The 23,800-nt window shown below is 44.3% G+C and overlaps 2 protein-coding genes across 11 annotated transcripts; one reads left to right on the top strand and one right to left on the bottom strand.

The window, feature by feature from the left end:
- Nucleotides 1-83: 83 nt before the first annotated feature.
- On the top strand, nt 84-22,695 carry LOC310712342 (gilatoxin-like). Of its 10 annotated transcripts, XM_083515294.1 has the most exons (7): nt 84-424; nt 8,952-9,130; nt 17,334-17,421; nt 18,161-18,314; nt 20,196-20,440; nt 20,802-20,938; nt 22,095-22,695. In XM_083515294.1, the coding sequence occupies exons 3-7, from the start codon at nt 17,370-17,372 to the stop codon at nt 22,275-22,277; spliced, it is 771 nt and encodes a 256-aa protein (XP_083371420.1). In that variant the 5' UTR covers nt 84-424; nt 8,952-9,130; nt 17,334-17,369; the 3' UTR covers nt 22,278-22,695. The 10 variants fall into 10 exon arrangements, with proteins under 10 accessions (XP_083371420.1, XP_083371419.1, XP_083371425.1 ...); XM_083515293.1 differs by lacking the exon at nt 84-424 and having other exon boundaries at nt 8,879-9,130; XM_083515299.1 differs by lacking the exons at nt 84-424; nt 8,952-9,130 and adding an exon at nt 9,136-9,150.
- On the bottom strand, nt 5,213-16,933 carry LOC310712327 (vomeronasal type-2 receptor 26-like). Its single transcript, XM_083515258.1, has 5 exons — nt 16,913-16,933; nt 14,034-14,461; nt 9,669-9,887; nt 7,663-7,786; nt 5,213-6,232 (listed from the first exon to the last, which is right to left on the bottom strand). The coding sequence occupies exons 2-5, from the start codon at nt 14,301-14,303 to the stop codon at nt 5,313-5,315; spliced, it is 1,533 nt and encodes a 510-aa protein (XP_083371384.1). The 5' UTR covers nt 14,304-14,461; nt 16,913-16,933; the 3' UTR covers nt 5,213-5,312.
- Nucleotides 22,696-23,800: the final 1,105 nt, after the last annotated feature.

Genomic DNA, 23,800 nt, shown 5'->3' with positions numbered 1-23,800 from the left:
GTAGGCGGGCGCACTTCCCCGACAGGCCCGGTAGTCACGCCCCCTTTCGAGTCTGCGCAATGAGAACGAGCTTCGGGGCAGTTGCGTTCTCTTTACCCCCCCCCCCGAAAATCATATCACGGCTTTGATTTTTGTCAGTTGAAAATTCTAGCGCTCAGCAAAAAGAAAAAAATCTGGCTTTGGATTGTTACCACGGGACAGCAGGGCTGCGATCCCCTGCTTCACGTAGCTCGCATTCAACTTAATGAGTTACTTCTGAGTAAATATGCATCACATTGGGCTGCAAAGATGAGGCATAGAGGAAGAAGACAGTTCCTGGATGAAAACCGAACAGCTCTCCCATGTGTTGGGATGTCCCACTGTTCTGTCCCAAAACCAGAAATTTCTAGAGAAATGTATTTACAAAAATTTCTTTAATTACAAGGTAGGCAGTCCCCGTGATCCCAGGACTGGCTCTACTTAACTTGTACAGTGGTACCTCGGGTTACATACGCTTCAGGTTACATATGCTTCAGGTTACACACTCCGCTAACCCAGAAATAGTGCTTCAGGTTAAGAACTTTGCTTCAGGATAAGAACAGAAAATGGGCTCCGGCGGCGTGGCAGCAGCAGGAGGCCCCATTAGCTAAAGTGCTGCTTCAGGTTAAGAACAGTTTCAGGTTAAGTACGGACCTCCGGAACGAATTAAGTACTTAGCCCGAGGTACCACTGTATAGTGTTATAAGAATTCTAAGGTCACGGAGGTGGGAAGGATTTTTGTTTGTGTAAATAGCAGTTTATTTTTGTGTGTCTACGTATTTTCTTTTTACTTTCTGTATCAGCAAAACTTTAATAAAAGAATTGGAAAATAGGATTCTAAGGTCTCAAATATAGAATAAATGATCATTATATGTACAAGGCAAACCCATATATTAGTATATAAACCACGTGTCTGAGGTAGTACAAGAGAGCAATCCTGAAGCCATTTTTACTCTCCCAAATTGTCATCAAATATTTCTCTGCAAAGAAGAAATGGGAAAAGCTTTTCAATTGTCTTTGGACTGTAGGGGCTTACATCTCCCTGCAAATACAGTCTGGCAAGTATCTGTTAAGCTGAGCAAACTATCAATATGTGTGAGATTCAGGAACTAAAGTACTGGTATTTACCATCTCAAGGGAATGGCCTGGCTACCCAGAAAATGCAATCAAGTTAGGCATTATCAGGTATCCTGGCAGACAGGAGAGAAGCAACACACTCAATTTTTTACTGGAGACTGCCTTCTTCTGTGATGTATGTATCATGTTTTTTTGGGGGGTCGTGGGGTACAGGGTGGGCAATTTCAAAAGTTTTTATAGGGGCTTGCACACAGTTGTTCTGGGTCTCTCCTACCTCCTTGCAAGGGAGGAGGGGAGAACTCTGTTGCAACAGAAAAATAAAGATCTGCCTTGCTTTCTGTGGATCTTTCCTCCATTCATCTCTGACCGATCATGGACTTAGGGGACTCAGTCCCTTGGGGAGTTGGGCAGTAAAAGCCAAACCCCCTGTTTCCCCCCTATAACAATAGTCACAGTATGTTGCAAATTAGAAACAAATAACTCATAACACATCTATTAACTGCTGCAAGAACAACTATTGCCAGGACACGGAAATCATTAAAATAATTAACTATGGACCAATGGTATAATGCAATTTGGCAAACAGCATTATTGGAAAAACCAACACAACATTTAAAAGTAGTAGAAGCTCGACAGTTTTTATGCAGTCTGGTGTTACTTTATTGATTACACAAATAATGAGGCATATGGTAGAACAATGAAGTTTACACCCAGCCTGGTGAGCATGAAGTACATATTTTATTTTCCTTCCCCACTTCCTATGGATTCCTATAAATTCTAATTGTTATTGATGCAAAATATATTTTACTTACGGTCACCAATCTAAGCAATACAAATACAGTGGTGCCCCGCAAGACGAATGCCTCGCAAGACGGAAAACTCGCTAGACGAAAGAGTTTTCCGTTTTGGAGGTGCTTCGCAAAACGAATTTCCTATGGGCTTGCTTCGCAAGACGACAATGTCTTGCGAGTTCCTGCTGGTTTTTTCATCTTCCCCCCTTTTTCTAAGCCGCTTATCAGCTGATCCGATCAGCAGATAAGCCGCTGAAAGCCGCTAATAGCGCTAATCCGTCAATGGGCTTGCTTCGCAAGACGAAAAAACCACTAGACGAAGAGAATCACAGAACGGATTCTTTTCGTCTTGCGAGGCACCACTGTACCCATACATCATATCTGTAACAATTAGAATAGTTTTGGTAAATACATTTCAACACAACTTCGTTAATATATTCAGAAACTTTTATTTGAGTATTTATTGCTGTTTTATCTTTATGTAATAGTTGCATTGTCATATGCTCTAATATAAACAAAGATATATCTCAAAGCAACTATGATAAGCAGTTAAAAAATGAAAAGGAATAAAAACTATGTTACGAAGAGAAGAAGGCAGGGGCAGGGAAGATGCATATTTTCTCTGGATCAAAGTCACATCATCACCTAAAATAATATTCTTACTAAAAGGCGGCAGCAGCAGTAAGAAGACAACCAATAATTTTGAAAGTTCCATTGATACAATGTGTGGGAGTTTTATCATCCATACTTTATAAGTGGCAAATGTCCCAGCTCCTCAAAACACACAGACAAATGATTTTACTTTTAGGTAAGAAACAGCTATTTATTTAAGCAAGTAAGAACTCATCCACACTTCTGCTTGCCCCAGTATTTCTCCCCCGGAAAACCTGTTGTTTACCACAGAATTGGAGTGAACATCAATTTAGTTTTCTCCAGATTGATGTTTGCTTCAATTCAGAATTAGAAAGCAGATTTTCCAGAGCAAAGCAGCGGGACAAAGGCAAAACTGCTCCGACTCTTGCCTAGAACACAAGGGACAAGTGAAAAACCACTCGAGCCCATGTTTTCTAGGCATGAGACAATCAGAAGTGTAGGTGAGCCCTAACAGTTCAAGCTCAGCAGCAGATTCATGGCTCAGGAGTCACAATTCAGAAGTTCAGGATGAGGGCAAGAACTGGATGGAAGGGCCAAAGATGTCCCAACAGGTTTCCTGTCCCTCCTGCCAAGATTTCAATATCAAAATTGAAAGTGCATGGTTTGTTGGGGCACTTGGATCTGCTCCTATCTATGAAGGCAGAGTCTGACCCTAGGCAGCAACACTGCACTCTCCTGTTTGGGCTCATATTGAGTCACTTCTGTCTCCTGTCCAACCTCCTATCTCGGCTGATCAAAGCTCTCCCCAGCCTCCACTGAAGCACTCTACTCTGCAGGAAGATTGGTGAAGGGAGAGCCAGCATCCATGCTCCCTCTTCTAAAATGGCTGAAGTTAATTTGGAAAGTGGGAATCCCCCTGCTCCTACCCAGGTCTGTCCATTTACCCCTCTGTGAATTTATTTTTCCTCCTCCCTGTGTCAGAGTTACCAACCCAAGCCTAATCCCAACAGTGCTGCAAGGCTCGTGATGGCAAACAAGTTCATTGATAAACAAAACACATTCTTCCCCCCCCCCCCAAAAAAAATTACCTTGGCACCTGGACTCCTTTGATTGACTTCTGAAGATAGAGCAGAGCACAGGTGTCCAGGCATTTATTGGTCTCATAATTCCACACATGGCTTAGCCATGCAGGTGTGGTAAGAAATAAGGGGGCCAGACATTAATCTGAACAAAAGCAGAGTCAGAGGATGGAACCTGGGTCCTTTTACATGTAAAGCATGTGCTTTGCCACTGAGCAATGTGGTCACCCCAAATGCAAAGTGGGAATACTAGTGGTCGGCCTCAGGTAGGATGCTTGCATCTCCAGGGAACCTGCCCAACTGTCTGGAACTGTGGAAAGCCCCTACCAGTCATTGTAGACCATGATGAAAAAGATAGACCAATAGTTTGATTCAGTATAAGGCAACTTCTTCCCTTCCTCCATTAGAGGTCAGGATAGTGACTTGGTCATGACTACATAATGAGTTTGTGTCTGAAGCTCAGACATGTTGGGTGGTATCCAACTAATATGTCCCACCAGGGCAAGGATTTACAGTCGCACAATAGAACTTTCCCCAACTCCCCCACAACTAAATCTGGACTGGGGTTCCCCGAATCCTCTGGTGCAGGGGAAGGAGAGGTGGGAAAGTTCTGTTGTGCAAGTGAAAATCCTGGCATTGATAGGATGTGTTAGTTGGATATCACCCAATGTGTGCTTCACCCCACTATGTATAATGCAAGAAAACATTGGGGCAGACTTCACAGCTCTCCACATGAAGCACTCACTGAAGTGGGATTGTAGTGGGCAGAACAGCATCACACAACACCACACCCACCACCCACACTACTGTTAATAAGGGAGAAGCTTTTGGCAGCCACCACACACAGTTTGTGCATGGGGTGAGGATTGAACCTTTCTGTATCATGCTTCCAAGCTGAACTTGTGAACAAGTTCATCACACTGAGGGTCCTGTGAAGGATCGGCCTCTTGAAATTTCAAAGCAAATCAGAATGTTTCAGATTCACTCATATATATTATCAGTGGAAATATTTGCTGACAAGGTGCTCTTTTTGGTCTTATCTGGCTGGAGCAGAAGGCCAGGCCAGTTGCAAAGGAAGATGTCGCCAAGTGAAAACACACTTGCTTTTTTTTTTAATGATATTTATTAATATTTCACAAACAATAAAAACAAATTCTAACAAATTCCAACATTCAAACTGCAAAAGCAAAACAAATAAAAAATACACAGTAGAAAAACAGTTGATAGAAGAAAGAATAAAGAATAAAGAATAAAGAATAAGAACAAAGAGAAAAGCCAAAAATCAAAACTGAAAAATAGATTAATATTTTCAAATCTTATATTTTCTTCACTAGTTTCTCGACCTCCTCACACCTCCCATTTTGTATTCCATTTCAAATATTAAATTCAGCAAATCCTTACCCTCTAACATTCATCCTTACTCCATATGTTAACCTATTATTATAAATATCCATTTCCAGTTATCAATCCCTATTTACATTTTCTTAGGCATCTCTTTACCAGTACCACTTATTTTCACTCAAACGTCATTTCAACATTCCTTAATTTTACAGTGCTTCTGCAAATAATCTTTAAACTTCTTCCAATCTTCCTCCACCGACTCTTCTCCCTGGTCACGGATTCTGCCAGTCATCTCTGCTGAAAACACACTTGCTAATGAGATAAAAAAGGAAGAGAGACTGGCTTGCCGAATCTTCAGATATCCGAATTCTGGCAATCAACCACACAACTTGCAGTATTTCAGTCTCCAAATTTAAAGCTGTTGGACTCCAGAGTTTAATTTTCGAGTGAAATGCTCCCGGCTGTTCTGATCTGGCCGCAGCAGAATAATATAACACTTGGGGAAGAAGATGCAGCCTAGTAACCCAGCGCTGGAGGCCAAAATAGAGAAGATCTCCACAGCCACCATATATTTCCCTTTGGTGCTCAGGTAGCTTGGGATGAAGGACGCCCAGACGCTGCAGAAAACCAGCATACTGAAGGTGATGAACTTGGCTTCATTGAAGCTGTCAGGCAGCTTCCTGGCCAGGAAGGCAACCGTGAAGCTCACCAAAGCCAAGAGACCCATGTAAGCTAGGATGCAGTAGAAGGCAGTGACGGAGCCCTCGTTGCACTCAAGGATAATGTACCCAGGCTCCGAGTGGGTATCAAAATCTGGGAATGGGGGAGAGGTTCCCAGCCAGACCATGCAGATCCCAGCCTGGATGAGAGAACAGAGCAGCACAAAGCCATGGGCAGCTCTGGGTCTCAGCCATTTCCGCATTCTGTTCCCCGGCTTTGTGGCATTGAAGGCCAGAACCACAGTGATGGTTTTGGCCAAGACCGTAGCAAGAGAGACTGAGAAAATGAAGCCAAAGGCTGTCTGCCGGAGAAGGCAAGTTTCCATCCTTGGCCGGCCAATGAAGAGCAAGGAGCAGAGGAAGCAGAGCATTAGGGAGGAGAGGAGGATGTAGCTGAGATCTCGGTTGTTGGCTTTGACTATGGGAGAGTCTCGGTGTTTAATAAAGGTTCCGAGCAAAAATATAGCCAAGAGGGAGAAAGAAAGAGCAGAGGAAGCTAAAGCATTCCCCAGGGGCTCATCATAGGACAGGAAACTTAGGTTTTTGGGAACACACTTGTTTCTGGCTTCATTTGGATAGTAGTCCTCTTTGCATGTCTCACAGCGGTCCATATCTGGAAAACACAAATTGGATCTCACTATTGACCACATAGACCCATGCATCCATCTTATTGATCAGATGAGTTGTGCTATAGCCAGGTCACCCCAGAAGCCCAGTGCTGGTAATAGCATTTGTAACTTTAGAGGAATACAAATATAAAACTCAACTGACCTATCTACCTTACCTTTCCTAAGCTAGGTGAAACAGAAAAGACTTGATCTGAGTTTTGGCTGGTTTCCAAGGGAAAAATACTATGTACTCTGTGGTCACCACAGGACATTTGGTGAACTGTGAGGACGGCCTGATCTAGCACAACTCTTCTTATGTTCTCATGATCTTTGCCCATGCAATTACAAATCCACATATCCTCATGCCTCATCCTATCTCTGGCCAACAACGTAGAGCTGGATAGGAAAATTCAAACAAAGTGAATAAGATTGCTCAAAAGAAAAAACCAAAAGCACGCAGAGCTTTGGGAAGGCAAAATACCCTTTGACAAAACTGTAAATGCTGACCATATTTCTATAAATATACTGTTTTTAACTCCTGAATTTCTTGCTCCTAAATAATGTTAATTTAGGTATAAGTAACATTTTTCCAGAGCTTGTTAAGCTAATATTTAAGACATAGTCATATTAAAACTCTCCACTTTGGGACAACCAAACTTTTTGCTGCTGCAATCATACAGGTAAAAATATTTGTAAGTTATGTTTTATTGACAGTGCAGTACAGTGGTACCTCAGGTTACAGATGTTTCAGGTTACCGCTAACCCAGAAATAGTACCTCGAGTTAAGAACTTTGCTTCAGGATGAGAACAGAAATCGTGCTGCGGTGGCGTGGTGGCAGCGGGAGGCCCCATTATGGTAGCTAAAGTGGTACCTCAGGTTAAGAACAGTTTCAGGTTAAGAACAGACCTCCAGAATGAATTAGGTTCTTAACCCGAGGTACCACTATATAGTTTAACGACCATGACAACAACAATACATATTGAAATGTTATTGATAATAATTTAACAACCATTTCCCATTTGGCCGGCGAATGGAATGCCATTTCCATAGTCTTCCTTGATGCTACCTCTTTGTTCAAAGCTGCCTTAACAAATTAAGCAGCTCGTCTACATCTAGTCAATCACAGGCACATTAATTCTATACCCACTAAAAAGAAAAAAAGATACTGTGCATTCTTAAAACACTGGAATCTGATTTGGCTGAAATAAAGAAATGGGTTAGTGACTTACCAGATTCCAGCCCATCAGTGCTATGCAAAGGTGGTTTATGCTGGGAACATGCATAAATTATTTTACCCTGAGTTGGATCCAAGATGAAAAATGTGAATATCAAAAGAAAAAGCAGAACACACAGAGAACACAAACATAAACTATGTATGCTTGTATTTATTTATATTTATTTATTAGTCAAGCAATGCCTTGGCCACATTCTTACCAATTTGGTTGGAGATCTGGCCAGGTAGGCACCGGACACATTTGAAGCAGCAACTGGGCCTTCCTCTTTCAGCCACTTTTCTAAATCCAGGGAGGCAGCTCTCACTGCAGATGGAGCGCGGATGCTAAAGAAGTGCAGGAAGAAATGCAGTTTTAAAAATGGCTATTTTGCAAACTATGGCATTCAATCACGTATTGGCAGATTCATACTTGATTTGGCACACTTGCACGAGTCCACTGCCCCAAAAGATTGGGCACTGCGTTAAGGAAAATGACAGGGCAATGCACAACCTCAATTTGCGCTATTTAATTGTGGAGGACTCCCTGGTCCTGAATGGGGTAACTGTGCCCCTGAAGGACCAGGTGCACAGCCTGGGAGTCATTTTGGACTCAGCTGCCCATAGAGGCAGAGGTCAATTCTGTGCCCAGAGCACCTGTCTACCAGCTCCATCTGGCCCGCAGATTGTCTTGCCAGAGTGGTGCATGCTCTAGTTATCTCCCGCTTGGACTACTGCAATGCGCTCTATGTGGGGCTACCTTTGAAGGAAACTACAACTAATCAAGAATGCAGCAGCTAAACTGGTGACTGGGGGCGGCCACAGAGACCACATAACACCGGTCTTGAAAGATCTGCATTGGCTCCCAGTACGTTTCCGAGCACAATTGAAAGTGTTGGTGTTGAACTTTAAAGCCCTAAATGGCCTCGGCCCAGTAAACCTGAAGGAGCGTCTCCACCCCCATCGTTCTGCCCAGATGCTGAGGTCCAGCGCTGAGGGCCTTCTGGCGGTTCCCTCACTGCGAGAAGCAAAGCTACAGGGAACCAGGCAGAGGGCCTTCCCTCCCGTTAGATGTCAAAGAGATAAACAACCACCTAACATTTAGAAGACATCTGAAGGCAGCCCTGTTCAGGGAAATTTTTAATGGGTGACATTTTAATGTATTTTTAATCTTTGTTGGAAGCCGCCCAGAGTGGCTGGGGGAACCCAGCCAGATGGGTGGGGTACAAATAAGAAATTATTATTATTGTATGTGGATTCCCCATCATTTTAGTGTGAAATTTGATTAATATACACATCTTTATATGCAATTTCCCCTAAAAATGTGTTGTTGTATGTTATTTTCACTAATATTTGATTTTTTTAAAGAACAACTTAATGTATGCATTTCTATAGACATTACTTGGCTGGAGAATTTTGGAGGATGGGTGTGTTTCTGTTAATGCATTATTTTGGAAATTAGGCAGATTTGCCTTTAAATGCAAACTGAATCCAGTTTCTCCCCAATTTCTAGGAGGGACAGAGCTGTGTTTGCCAAGTGGGGTTCCTTGAGCCTCCTTGACTAACCGGCTGGCTGCCATCAGGTGTTGCACAAGTTGCAGGAGCTGTTACCCTGAACAACTAAAAGAGGCTCCTGGGAGGCTGGAGGAACATCACTGGAACAATTCTTGGGTTGGGGCAACTGACTAAAATGTTTTAAAAGGTTTTAAGTGGTTCTAATTTTGGTTCCTCTGCTTCGTTTTTGTTGGCTTGGTGTTGGTTAAATGTTTAGCTGTGTTTGGCAGTTATTTTAATGTGGGTATAACTGTAAACTGTTGATTATTGTTATTATTATTATCATCAGTATTGTTGTTATTGGTTTCTATTGGTTTGTTGGTTTGTTTATTGCTTGTACAGGATATTTTGTTTTTAAAAGGTTTGTTGTGTTTTATATATGTTGGAAGCTGCCAAGAGTTGCTGGAGAAACACAGCCAGATGGGCAGGATATAAATTATATAATTATTATTAACCACTCTGAGTTGTGTGAAGGTAATAGAGATCTCCCAAGAACTCACAGGACCCTTAGCAAACTACAGTTCTCATGATTATTTGAGGGAAACCATAACTGTCTGAAGTAGAATGTACTGCTTTAAATCTATAACACACATGGGGCCTTGATCCAGCCCCATAAACCATCCACCATACCTCACTTGGGTGGAGCACCCAGAGCAGAGTCTTTTTTGAGTCTCACCTGCCCTAATCGTTCCTTCCAGACAAGCTTAGCATCGTCAAAGAAGAAGTCTTGGCCACGGTGCTTCACTCCTCCAACTTTCACACTAACCAAGGAGCTGTTAGGGAGCACGCTCCAATTTAAAATATCATAAGTAGCTGTGGAGTCTCCATTCTCATCAAAATAAACCTCCTCCCCAGCACTGTTATTGAATTGGATCTTCTTCAGAAACGTGTGGAGCTGAGGGCAGAGATTGCAAGGGAGGGAGAAATCTCTCTTCATGAAAGTATTTAATAATTATGACTGCTAACTGATAGAAGAGCTTACTTAAATAAACTGACTGTTCCACATTTAGATAGTGAATGATTGAATTTATTAATTTTGGTCACAGACCAGTTCCAGCTCACAAACAATTTCAGGGGAGTCATAAAGCCCGATAAGGGTACATTCATTTAGCAACTTGATTCATCACGTTTAAATTAATATGAATATTGTAAAATGTGACTCTGGTGCATGTTTGTGTTAGTGGCTGGGAAAGCCAGAGAGGGCATCTCCCCCTGCTGTGTTTCAAACTGCACTTGCGGAACAATGCTCTGATCTCCTCTATACATATTATCCAGGATATATTTAAAACCGTATGGTGCCTTTGCTAATGCAATGAATGAATATTATAATCTATTCAAATCTATGGGTGGGACAGGGCCCACTGACAGTGTCAGGAAGGGAGATTGCAGCTAATAGCCGTGAGGAATCAGGTGATCTGGAGAGCCAATGAAGTCCCTCTTGGTCTCATTTAAAGACCTCTCCTCAGAGTGGCTACCATCTTTGGCATTGTTGAAAACTCTCCTCTGTCTCAGATACATTATTTGTGTCATAATACCTGCCATGGGGGTAGAAGGCCTTTTCTCCTCCTCCTCCTCCCTCCTCCTCCAGTATTATGATATCTCATTTCCATCAGTGCATGGGCTACTGCATAGACCGCATTGTAAATGCTATAGCTCTGCCACATGGTGTTCATATCAAAATCTGAAACAGGCAGGCTGTCCAGTCGTTCCCTTTCAGTGCATTTTCTTTTCCCATACCTTGGGACTGAGTAGGGAGGAGGCATCACACAGTCAAAGGCAGAACCCCAGAAATACTTCATGAAAACATCGTTTGGATATTTTTTAGGGTTCACGGACCGAAGGAAGTCTCGAAATTGTGGGATTTCCGCCTTATGAACTGCAAAGGACAAAGCGTCCTGGAATGGGTCTGAGTCTGGTTTGTATGGGCGGGAACCTGCAGTAAAATCCCACTGGGCTGTGATGATCCAGATCTTGCCTCTCGTGCGGAGATTTCGACTGAGAAGTTGCAACTGAAAGAAGTGACTGGTGCTGCCGTAAAACACAGTCACGTTGGCTGAGGACTTTGTGAGGGCATCCTCCATATTATGAATGGTTTTCATAGCCAGGCTCTTCCTGTTGTACATCTTTAAGATGAATTCAGCGCAAACTCCATTTTTCTGCATTTCACCTTCCAAGACCTGGAGGAACTTCTCACTATTATCGTCACCTGTAAAAACTACTCCAATCCACGTCCAGTGGAAGTAAAGGATCAGCTTGATGATCCCGGTGAACTGAGTCATGTCACTGGGGACTGTCCGATACAGAAAAGGGAATTGGACCTTATCACTCAGGATGGGATCAGATGAGCCGTAACTGATCTATGGGGAAAAGGGGGTATTTCTTGCAGATTTATATTGTTTTTGAGTAGGAATAGAACTTTCCAACCATTTTGTGTTCAATTTTTGTTTTTAAAATTGTGGCTTTTAAGTGTAGGAATCTTGCAATTCACTAGAAATATAAACTTAACTAGGACTGTCCTCTCCTCCTCCTTCTTATTGACTAAAAGGTTGACAGTGTGGGATAAATCAGGCTCAAAAAACCAACATGCTTAACTCTAATTAATGCATGAAGGGGTTAAGACCATAGACTAAGCTGTCCTGCCAAGCTTATCTTGGGAGGAAGGCTTACCAAACTCTTTGTTCTCTCTATTCCACTGTGTGAATCCTACTGTCTAACTGCAAGTTGGTCAGTAAATCACACTGTTCAAAGTTGTAGTTAATTCTTTATTAGCAAGAATATGATCTTCACAGGCTTGGCTGAGTTTCAGGCCAAATGAGCACAACAGCTTATTACCTGTAGCAGTTACTTCATGAAATCAGTTGCCAAGACTAAGGGTCGCTGCCTCCCCACAGCCGTCAATGTCTCCTTCTCCCCAGTTGTTGTTTAGTCGTGTCCAACTGTTCGTGACCCTATGGACCAGAGCATGCCAGAGCCTCTTCCAAGTGATCAGAGACTGCTCCTGCATGCAGACTCCTTTGCTCTTCCCATTTCATGTCTCTCCTGGGAGTCAGAGGGTAAAGGGAGTCAGAGGGTAAAGGGAGCTTGCTGCTGCTGCAGCAGCAGCAGCTGGGGGTAACCCCTGTGACTTTTCAGCAGCTTGACTCATCTCTGCCACTGGACCTCCCTCCTCACACTCACCTGCTTCAGCTTCCGCCTCTGATTCTTGACTTCTCTCTGCCACAGACTCTCCCAGCTCACTAAGCCCTGTTACTCCCTTCAGATTCTGACACCTCCTCTTCTCAGTCTTCTCCCTCTGACCTTTCAGCATTGTCTCACCGTCACTCCCCAGACTCTGAGCCATTTTCCTTTGGTGGTTCCTCCATTGGTTCCTCCCACCATTCCTCTGTGTCCAATCAGTCCATTACACCTACTAGCAAGGAGGCTTAGTCTGGATGCTCCAAATTTATACTGTGTGGCTTAAGCAGGCCATCTTTGTGTTTCTATACAAATAATTTAGAAACATTTACCATTTTGGAACCTAAGTTATACTGTCGGTCTTTTATTGCTGCTGTACAGAAAAGCACATGAACCTGACCTTTGAAGAGTTTGTAAGTAAACCATTTTTAATTTACCAAATGTGTGGTCTCTTTCTATGCTAAGGGAAGTGGGGAGCTTTAGAAGAAATTTAGAAGGGATATTTTAAAGGTCTAACAGCTTATATTTCCATTCTTTCCTTCACTGCATGTTTTGTGATTTTAAATCTCTGCTGGGGCTCTTTCACCAAAGAGTACTTGCCTCAAACCTGGATCTAAGCTTCCAGGGAATTCTCTTTCTGTTTTACCTACCATTTTACCTATCTAGTATTTTATTCCTTTTAACAAAAATTAAAAACCAGCAGAGAGGAGGAGTGAAAATTATGGACTGCATCTGACAAAGAAGACCCATTGAGAGTAGACCCATTGAAATTAATGGGTCTAAGCTATGCTCATTAATTCCAATGGGTCTACATTGAATATGACTAATACTGGACACAGCCCATACTATATAATTAGAGTTGGAAAATAGGGCTTTAGGCTCATTCTCACTTCTGCTTATCCCACGTCCAGAAAGCACAGGTCCCAGTGGTTTCCCATTTGACCTGTGCTTTCTAGCTGGCTGGTTTCCTTGCCTTCCCTCCCTTTCACTGTGCAGGATACAACCCATGACATCTGTTTTATTGTAGGCTGCCCTGGGATTGCCTGTTGACAAGAAGCAGGCTGAAAATAGTTTAAGTAGATAAATAAATATTACTTGATTGACATTTGAAGGGAAAAACACACACACACCTGAGTACCTTCTGTTGATATTTCAGAAAGAAGAAGAGTTTGGATTTGATATCCCGCTTTATCACTACCCAAAGGAGTCTCAAAGTGGCTAACATTCTCCTTTCCCTTCCTCCCCCATAAGAAACACTCTGTGAGGTGAGTGGGGCTGAGAGACTTCAAAGAAGTGTGACTAGCCCAAGGTCACCCAGCATCTGCATGTGGAGGAATGGAGACGCGAACCCAGTTCACCAGATTACGGGTCTACTGCTCTTAACCACTATACCACACTGGCTCACTGGAGCTAGTGTCAAACTGGAGTAGTGTCAAACATTAGCTGAGGTAAAGGGAGGCCATACCCAAATCTAATCTTGGTTCTCCAACAGTTTAACACTGTTGTTCTACTAGTGAATCTAACACTGGCTGCATGTCTTGCATTCTGTCAGTGTAGTGAGGTTTCTGCTAATTCCTATAGACCCTCAGGTGGACATAGCCCAAGTCTGTCTGTCATCCTTCCTTCCTTCCTTCCTTCCTTCCTTCCTTCCTTCCTTCCTTCCTTCCTTCCTTCCTTCCTTCCTTCACATTTATATACCACTTCTCTATAGTATAGGATTGCATCTTTAATTATGCAAAACAAACTCCAGCCAATTTGCTTAATTTACATTATGTCTTTTGGTCACAGATGTCCTGTTTGCTTGCTCCAGTATTTTGAAGTCAGAGAGGGTGTCACTTACAGCAACAGAGCACAGAGCCAAACTCACCTGGGGTACCTTGGAGCTCTGCAACATGTTGCTCATCTCAGTGGTCGACTCGGATGTCAGAGCCCCAATGACGGCTGCCAGCTTGCTCTGCCCATGGCAATGATAGTTGGGGACGGTTTTATCCTTTGGACTTTTGCTGACCAGGCTGTCATAAGATGGCCTCCCGTAGGAGTAATAAAGATCATATGCGCTGGGAGGCAGGGGGAGCACGGAAGGAGTCCAGTTCCTCTCAGATAAAATGCTAACGGTGGCCTCATGGTTCTTTCTCATGTCGTGACTATCCTCATAGAGCTGGAATCCCAAGGAGACATTGGGAAAGAGATGAGAGTCCTTGTTGAGCTCTTCCACTGCAAACACAAAGGCCAAGGTGTGCTGGTAGTTCTTCTTAAGTTTGCTGCAGTGGGACAGTGAACCTATTGTGAACTGCCCTGGAAATATTCAGTTAAAAATGTGCTAGACAGACAGACAGTACTCAGAAGGGCATGGGGATGATTTTGCTATGCCTCAGGGATAATGCACCCCTAACCCCCCTAATTGCATGCAGTAGGTATGCAAATATGTATGCATAGATAGATGGGTAGATACTGCAAGAAAGAAACAAGAACAGCACCTTTACAAGTGTTAAGACTTCTGAGTAACTGCTCCTTTGTTAGCCAGATTGCAGGTTAATATTTAAAAAGGCAAAAAAGGTAAATGACCCCTGGATAGTTAAATCCAGTCAAAGGTGACTATGGGTTGTGGCGCTCATCTTGCTTTCAGGCCAAGGGAGCCAGCGTTTGTCCACCGACAGCTTTCCGGGTCATGTGGCCAGCATGACTAAACCACAGAAACCAGAGCGCACAGAAATGCCGTTTACTTTCCTGTCACAGCAGTATCTATTTATTAACTTGCACTGGTATGCTTTCAAACTGCTAGGTTGACAGGAGCTGGGACAGAGGAATGGGAGCTCACCCCATTGCACAGATTTGAACCGCCGACCTTCTGATCAGCAAGCTCAAGAGGCTCAGTGGTTTAGACCACAGCGCCACCCGCTCCCACAGCAGGTTAATAGCACAGGCTGGCAGGCAGATGTTTTGTGAATGGGAGCTAATGGTATGGGGATGATCTCTTGATAACTGGGGATCTGTCTGCCCTTTTCAAATGAAATGTTGACCAGTACTTGAAGGAGGATGGCACCCCTCTAGGTAAGGGAAGAGGGCAGGGACCAGCGGATGTGCATAGGTGTGAGAGAGAAACAGCAGTAAAAGAGTTATCCTTTTGGGAGAGAGAGAGAGAGAGAGAGAGAGAGAGAGAGAGAGAGAGAGAGAGAGATTATACACTGAGGGCAAACTACACAAGACAGCAATTCGTGTTTTAAAAAGTAAATTGTAAAAAAAGTACGGTAAATAACCTGGAAGAAATATTCTCTACAGAAGCTGGGCATTGCTGCTTGCAGAAAACTTTAGACCATTAAAAACAAGCAGAAACTGAATCTCTAGCAGCATAATATACAGGGTGAGTTCTTTAAAAGAGGCCCTGTGGATACAGAGTACACATGTTCCACAGAGCCTCTTTAAAAGACTCACCCTGTATTTTAGTAAATTTGAAATATTAGGGATTTGTGTATTGACTCTCTGACCCCACACATAAAGAAATGTCCTTCAACTATATGCCACTGAAGAAGACTTTATAGGTTGAAACACGTATGACATGCTTTTGAAATATGTCTGTTGTGAACAATCTTCACCTTCTGGATTTCAAAGTTTTGAGCAACAATAACTTTTTACTTTATTGCTGTGGTTCAGTTAGCACTTGAAAGACATACTCAGTCAATATAGTTAGAAATTTTAGAATATATTTATGTGATATTTCACACTGTGTCTACATTGCAGTGTTGTGAAGTCACATAAAATTGTTCATTCTATTGATCGCTAGCCATAGACTTGCTTTTGTAAAGTTTTTCAATTCTTTCACACCAACATGATAGAAATATATCCTATGCACTTAGGCCTTGACTTCATTCATTCACTTGTATGTATTGATTGCTCGAGAAAGCAAAAGCTTGTTCCTACGCCACTTCTGACCTCATCTGCAATAACATCATAGACTTGAGTCTGGCTACACAGAGATTGATAAATTCAGATGATACATTCTGGTTTCCTGAAACAGTGTTAAATACTTACTGACTGACTTTTGCAGAGGAGAAAGGCTGTGGAGCACTTCGGAATTGTTCCTGTTCACCACTTAAAATATTATGGGATAAAAGGCCACCAATAATATGGGCCCCATCTCTAGAGTAGCCTTCCGTGTAGCTTTTCTTAGGAGTACACAGGGTTTCCTCTCTCATAGCCACAGCAGTGGGGAAAAGCAGCGTGATAAGGATCAAGGACAACATAAGGGCACAGTCAGAGGCTCTGAGAGAGCAAGTTCAATGTGGTCCAGCACCACAGCCGCTCTATTCTGAGCCGCAGAGTGGGTCTACAGTGAGCAAGGTGGAAGATCTTGGCTTTGTTCTATAGACAGAAGCCTTGCCTGACATAATAAGGGCATGTTTACACCCAGATTCCTGACCCTTTCAACAACTCTCATTCTTGTTATTGCTTACCAGAGTCCCCTCTGGGTGGACCTCCTTGCATTGATCATAGTCATTGCAGTGATTCCACCTCCCTGCCCAACGCAGATGCTCCCTGCTGCTCCCTGTGGCCCAGCTCCTTTCACAAATATGTTTATGCTGATGTGCCCCTGTACTGTGGGGACAAGGAATGAAGCAACAGCATGGAGCACCTGTGCCCACACAAAGTTCCCTGCAGGCTGAGGTCATATTCAGAGGCCTTGCTCTGGCCCTGCTCCATGTTCCTCCAACGTTGGAGGCTGAACCGGAGTTCACTGGAAACACTGACCTTTTGTTGGTGGTGATTTCACCACAAGGTCCTCGGGTGGGTTGCAAATACAATATTAAATCAGTTAAGATGTACTTTGTTATCTTAGTGAAATCAGTGCCCCATCTTTGAGGTTGCCATGAGACGACATCCTGTTTTGCCATTCTAGGAGGAAAGTGCTGGCTCTGGTTCTGTTCAGATTAAGTCCAGGGCTTATGCTTATTCTCTCTCTCTCTCTCTCTCTCTCTCTCTCTCTCTCCCCCTCTCTCTGTCAAGCTGCCTAGTTGAGCCAGGTGTGGACTGCTGAGAAGGTGGCACCCGCTGGACACCTGGGCTGTGACCTCGGGGTGTAGATAAAACAAAGGAGTTGAGGCACTGAGCCAAAAGAAAAGAACTTGTATCACATTTTCTTAATCACAGAACTTGTTCTCTACTTTCCAAGGTAGGCACAGACACTTCGCCACGCAGATCTGCTGCTATGGAACTCGCCAAATCGCTGCGCATCTTTCTGTTCCTCCTGCTGTCTTTAGGTAAGAGAACTGGTGGCAATGTGATATGGACCTCGGAAGGGCGGTGGTGGTCTAGATGCATCATAGCAACACAGGAAGCTGCTTTCTCCTGAACCAGACCATTAGTCCATCTAGCTCTGTATTGCCTATGCCAACGCTCTCCAAATTTGTGTCTTTATTGGGCTGCCTTTCCAGGTGAGGCCCGCTGCCACAAGGTCCTATACACAGAGAGGCTTTGTATTTGTGGTCAACCACAGGGGGAAGGTATTTTTATGCTGTTTTTTGTTGTATTGTTTTTATTACTCATTTTATGTTAGCCTGCCCCTTATACAGAGACCCAAGAGATTGCATTCTGAAAGCCTTTGTTCACACATGCAAACAGGTACACCCTGGCATAAATGGTCTGGTTTATTTTGACTGACAATAATAGCTTTCTGACACGATGCTCTCTGTGCACTGGCTGCAAAAATATAAATAAATCAGGAGACAGGAGTTAGATAAAATCTCTATAAATTGTGGCGATTCAACGGTTTAATTTGAAAACGAGCTGGATTTGAGTTTGTTGATGTCTCTGGTAACCTCTCTATTACACCATGGATGTTGGCTCATATTGTGGATGTATGTATCTGTATGGTTTTATTGGTACTGTTGTTGTGGGTTTGTCCTGGCCTATGGCTAGAACAACTTATACTGATTGATGGGTATTCTAATGAAGAACGTTGGTCACCATCCCAGTGAGCTTTCTTGGTCTGTGTTGCAGTGTCAGCGCACCGTAACCGGATCATTGGAGGCGAGGAGTGCCCTACAAATAATCATTCTTGGCTGGCTCTGCTCTACGACTCTGACACGCTTCTATGCTCTGGAATGTTGATCACCCCCGAATGGGTGCTCACAGCTGCTCACTGCTACATTTGGTGAGGAAAATGTATGGTAAAAATCCATTGCCAGGTCTCTGGCTATGCTTCAAGGTGCTTCTTAGGATCTTTAGCGATCAGAGTGTGCGTTTTGAAGGGATCTCATAAGGGCAGAGCTTTGCTTTTACATAGCACCATTGTCAGGCTTCAGACCGATCCCCCTTCCTCATGGCTGGCAGCAAGAAATGGGAAAACAAGAAGTTCTTACCAAAGGTAATTTATTCAATATTCACAGAGAGAGACGCATGATGGCGGCTTTTAGATAATGGCGTTGCTCCGAGTAAAGTCCCACCCCCTCCATCTCTCCTATTATACGCCATCCCTATACAGCTCACCTGAGCTTTCTGTTCTACTTTCAGTGCACACCAGACCTGGAAGGGGGTGGTCTGACATGCTTTCCAAAGACACTGAATCTGTCAGCTGTCTCTCCCCTGGCGCTTCTTCTGCTTCCTCCTCCTCCTGCTCTCCCAGTATTTCCCAGCTTCTCCTTGCTGCAGCCTCTGAACTATGACCTTCTGCAGACCACTGTTCTAAATCCACACGGTGTCCCTCTTCTCTGGGAAGTGCAGGAGGAAGGGGGGTGGTCTCCACCATTCCTCCTCAGTCCAGTCCCTGACAACCATAACAGTTCACCATGTGTATTACGGTCACATCTTACGGGCATTCAGCTTGTGCAGTTTCAACCATACATGGCGGAAGGCGGGCCAGTGAGAGAGCTTAAAAGTTCATTTTGCGCCAGGCCAGTTTGCAGTTATCCAGCATGGGAAGAGCTTTGAAGCTCTCTCTCTGCCTCGCTGACAGGTAAGGCTTGCTCTGCACGCTGGTCCTGGTCTTGCAACATCTTGCAGTGCTGTGCAAGCTCCCACAGATCTCACACTAGCCTCCCTCGGGACAGAACTAGAATTTGTTTACTTTGTTTACTCTATCTATCATCTATCTATCTATCTATTTCCTTATTGACTGTACAAAATCAAGACAGAAAGTGTACGCACAAATGATTAGCTACGGACAGAACAATTCTGAATATTCAGTTTATAAATCTATTCCATAACTCGTTTACTTATCTGTTGTTCACTTAGAAAATATTTAAGTCCTACAGTTTTACCCCACATTCAGAGAAACATGTGTGAGTGGTGCAGACAGATCTGATTAAAAAATATATATTAGTTGGCTCTGACAGCCATGGACTCTGGCTCCACCTGCTGGTGGCCTTCCTGAGTTCCGCCCTACCAGTCTCAATGGGCATCAGTCAGCACTACCCAGTGCCACTCTTTAGGTATAGGGACAGCATCATTGCTTGGCAACACCCATGCACAAGGGGGAGATAGTGATAGGCTAGAAGCACACAAAATCTTTAGAAGAAACCAAAACCTTAGAGCAGGCATGTCCAATAGGTAGATCGTGATCTACCAGTAGATCACTGGACGTCTGCAGTAGATCACTGGTAGATCATTGACTGTGAAGGGAGCCCCAAAAGAAGCTGAACAACTGTGGCTCCCCTAAAAAAACCTCAACACTTTACCTCCTCCCTGAAAAAACAACTTTGACCCAACCCCCCCCCCAAAAAATGGGCCTTCCTCCTTCCTAAAAAAACTCAACAACTTTGACCTGAACCGCAAAAAAGGGGGTAGATTACTGCAAGTTTTTAAATCTGTGAGTAGATCGCAGTCTCTTGGGAGTTGGCCACCCCTGCCCTAGAGGGGTAGAGAACTAGGGTGGCCGTGTGCCCTGCTTTACAGTGGGCAGTCCTTTATTTGAAGATCTCACCAGCTTCAGGCCAGAGTCCATGACAGATATCCACTCCAAACAACAGTGAGACCAACCTGTCCATTCAGGCCTTGCTTTGAGAAAGTCCTGTGGTCTTTGCTTTTTGTCTTCTAGTGGAAACATCCAGGTAAGGCTCGGAGCACACAACAAAGATGACTATGAGCAGTTAAGAGTCAGCACGTTGAAGAAATGCCCCGGTGACAATTGCTCGTGTTTTACCGACGACATCATGCTGATCAAACTGAACAGCTCTGCTGTCATGACTAGCCGTGTGTCTACCATCAACTTGCCCTCCAGCTGCTCCCCGGTGGGAACAGATTGCACTGTGATGGGCTGGGGCACAACCACCACTCCTGAAGGTAAGTGCTGTTGGCAGAGTAGCAACATTGCAGCTAGGAAGTAGACTCCAGAGAGCAGCAAGGTCAGGTATTTGTCAAGACATCAAAACTGGCAAAGGCACGGCTTCTTCAACAAGACTGCTATCCTCACTTTACACAGAGCACCTGGGAAGGTTGATGCCTGAAAGGATTCTTGGTTTGGATTCTTCATCCTCACAATTTAAGTGGGCCCACTGAGCTCGTCTGCTCCAAAGTCTCCAAAATCCTGGAGGTGGCACTGCACATAGCCAGATTTGGAAAAACGCGACTATCCTTGTCGCCTGCAAATGTGATCTCTCACAAGCATCTAACTAGACAATCCTGGCTTCCATTTTGCTTTCAGAGACATATCCTGACGTTCCTTATTGTGTTAACATTACAATATTTGACAACCTTGTGTGTGAGGCGGCTTACCCATGGGACGTGACCGACAACATGTTTTGTGCAGGATACTTTGACGGAGGCAAAGATTCATGCCGGGTAAGGATATGCCAATTGTGAGCAGGATTGCTAAGTAAGGATCAGGCCTGGTAGATGGGGTGGGAACGGGGGAGCCTGAGGCTTAAAATCTGTTTCCTCACCCTCAATGTGCATTCCTGTACTTGCCTTCTCCATGTATGGTATTATTACATGGAGATGTTGCTTCTCATGCCATGGAACCAGTCTTCCTTAGGAATTCCCAGGGTGAAACTCATGGCCACGTTGACTGTGGCCATAGGTAGTGCCGTTTTTCTAGAAGAAGGGGTCCAAGAACTCATGAACACCTCCCTCTTTCTCTTAGAATGGCAATGGCGCCCACCTGAGAGGTGCTGGAACTGAGTTCCTGTGAGTTCCCCCTGAAGAAAAGCCCTGGCCATAAGGTCCTTTTGTCACACACATCTGTGGAGCTGTCTGGAAGCCTTAGCAGGAGAAACAAGCGGGAATGTGAATGGGCAATAGAGCAAACTAGGTGGAGCTGGTTTACAGAGGGTACAGCTAGCAATGGCACTATGGTTGCTTCCAGACTGCCACGAGATTCAATCACATACCAACAAATTCAGGCCGTACAATTAAAGCTGTTTTGGCACTCTTGCAAAACACAGCTGCTTCCCCAGAAGATCGGACATTTTGGAATAAGGAAAGTGAAGGGAAAATACACTGGAACGTGCATGATGATCCTTGTTTGACACAACAAAAAAATCAAGATGGGTGCTCAATAAGCAGGCCACCTGGAAGTGAGCTTTGCCTCTGAAGACCAGTTGCTTGGGAACATGAGTAGGAGAGGGCTAATGTATCTGTGCCCCACCTGTGGACTTCCCAGAAGCATCTGGTTTTCCACTGTGCAGGGCTGGCCCAGGACATTTGGGCACCTGAGGCGAACCACAAAATGGCGCCTCCCTCCCTGCCAGGGAAGAAGGGGTGAGTGAAGCTCTACATCAGGAACAAGGGGCGGCGGGGGGGGGGGGATAAAGATCTACATCAAGATCTACTGCGCCACAGATCCTGCCGCCTGAGGTAGTTGCTTCACCTTGCCTCGTGGATGGGCTGGCCCTGCCACTGTGGGAAATGGGATGATGGGCTAGACAGGCCTTTGCACTGATCCAGCAGGGCTCTTCCTACATTTCTTGTGATAGCTCATCATTTGTTCTCTCAACAGGGTGATTCTGGGGGACCCCTTATCTGTGGTGATGGAGGCCTCCAAGGTGTGGTCTCTTTGGGGGGCTTCCCTTGCGCTGAGCCTGGTGAACCTGGCATCTACGTCAAGATCTGCAAATTTCTTGAGTGGATCCGTACTACTATAGCGGAGAATACATTTAAGTCTGGTGCCTGTAAGGATTGAATATTCCAGTAGAAACCTCTTGAGCAACATGAGGGGGAATAACTTAGCTGCAACTGCCTCCTTTCCTCCATGCCTTAAGACTGCAGGCCTAGGCATATTTTATCCTGGGAGTAAGACTCATTGAACACGGTGGTACTTACTTTAAGTAAACATGGAGAGGATGGTGCTGTGCAACACCATGCCCCACCTTGAAATCCTGATCTGGTACACATTTACTTAACAGTAAGTCACACTAAACCAAATGAGATCTGTTCCCAGGACAATGAGCATGGGTTGGTGGTCCTATTGTTGTGATGCATGAATTATTCCCTCCCTCGGTGCTAAAATATTGAATCTTCTGATTACGTAACAACCATCGTTTCTGTGCAAACTTCTTGCTCTGAAAGCTAACACCTGAAAAATAAAGTAATCAGCAGAATTTAAGTGTCCATCTCATTTTCTGATCCGGTGCGGGTGGCAGACAGCCCTGACAAGGAGATGTAGAATAGCGTCTTCCCCCTCTAAATGTGCTTATCCCCGAGGCTTAATCTTATCCTCAAGAACAGAAACTTGATAAGGAAGAACGTCTGATTAGTCATCTTTGATGTATCAGAACCAGGGACCAGGATGAACCAATTAATTGTTCTTAAGCCTCGAAGAGCTAGTTGTGTCATGAAGGGAGGACTTAACTCATGGTACCCAATGTGGTGCCCTCCAGACATTTTGGACTACAACTCCCATCACCCCTGACCATTCACCGTACTAGCTGGAGCTGATAGGGATTGTAGTCCAAAACTTTTCTAAGACACCATGCTGGCTCTCACTGGCTTACATCATACACAGCTCTGTTCTGTGCATGTATACTTAGAAGTAAGTGCCACTTTGTTCAGTGGGACTTACCCTCTTGCTTTTGCATGGGACTGTAGACTTAGTCTCAGTCACTAGGCAGTTGCCTCAGGCAGCCTATTGTCATGAAAGAGCAGCCCATTGTTATTTAAGCTTTTACAGTGGTACCTCGGGTTACATACGCTTCAGGTTACAGACTCCGCTAACCCAGAAATAGTACCTCGGGTTAAGAACTTTACTTCAGGATGAGAACAGAAATTGTGCTCTGGCAGCGCAGCAGCAGCAGGAAGCCCCATTAGCTAAAGTGGTGCTTCAGGTTAAGAACAGTTTCAGGTTAAGAACGGACCTCCGGAACGAATCAAGTACTTAACCCGCGGTACCACTGTATTATTATTGTACATTACCTGACAGGGAAGGAGAGAGGCACACGTGCCATTTTCCGCCTTCGGTGCTAAAATATCCAGATCAGTCTTGGATAATATGTACCTTGACCTGGGCAAGACCATTTGCTGCTCTCCATCAGTAGAATATCTTGGTCTAGCCTTCCTCTCTAGGCTTTAAATATTAACTAAGTACAGTTAAATAGTGTACAGATAGACTGAGCCAACCTGGTCCCCTGGTTTGGGGGCTAGTCAAACCCTTTCTCAGTGGCCACACCTGTTCAGGTGCCGAGGGAGGCCTTCATGGGCCCCTCCTTC

Source organism: Podarcis liolepis, assembly GCF_965112155.1.
Source record: "Podarcis liolepis genome assembly, chromosome: 7".
Lineage (NCBI taxonomy): Eukaryota > Metazoa > Chordata > Lepidosauria > Squamata > Lacertidae > Podarcis > Podarcis liolepis.
This window is presented reverse-complemented; position numbering and strand designations above follow the sequence as displayed.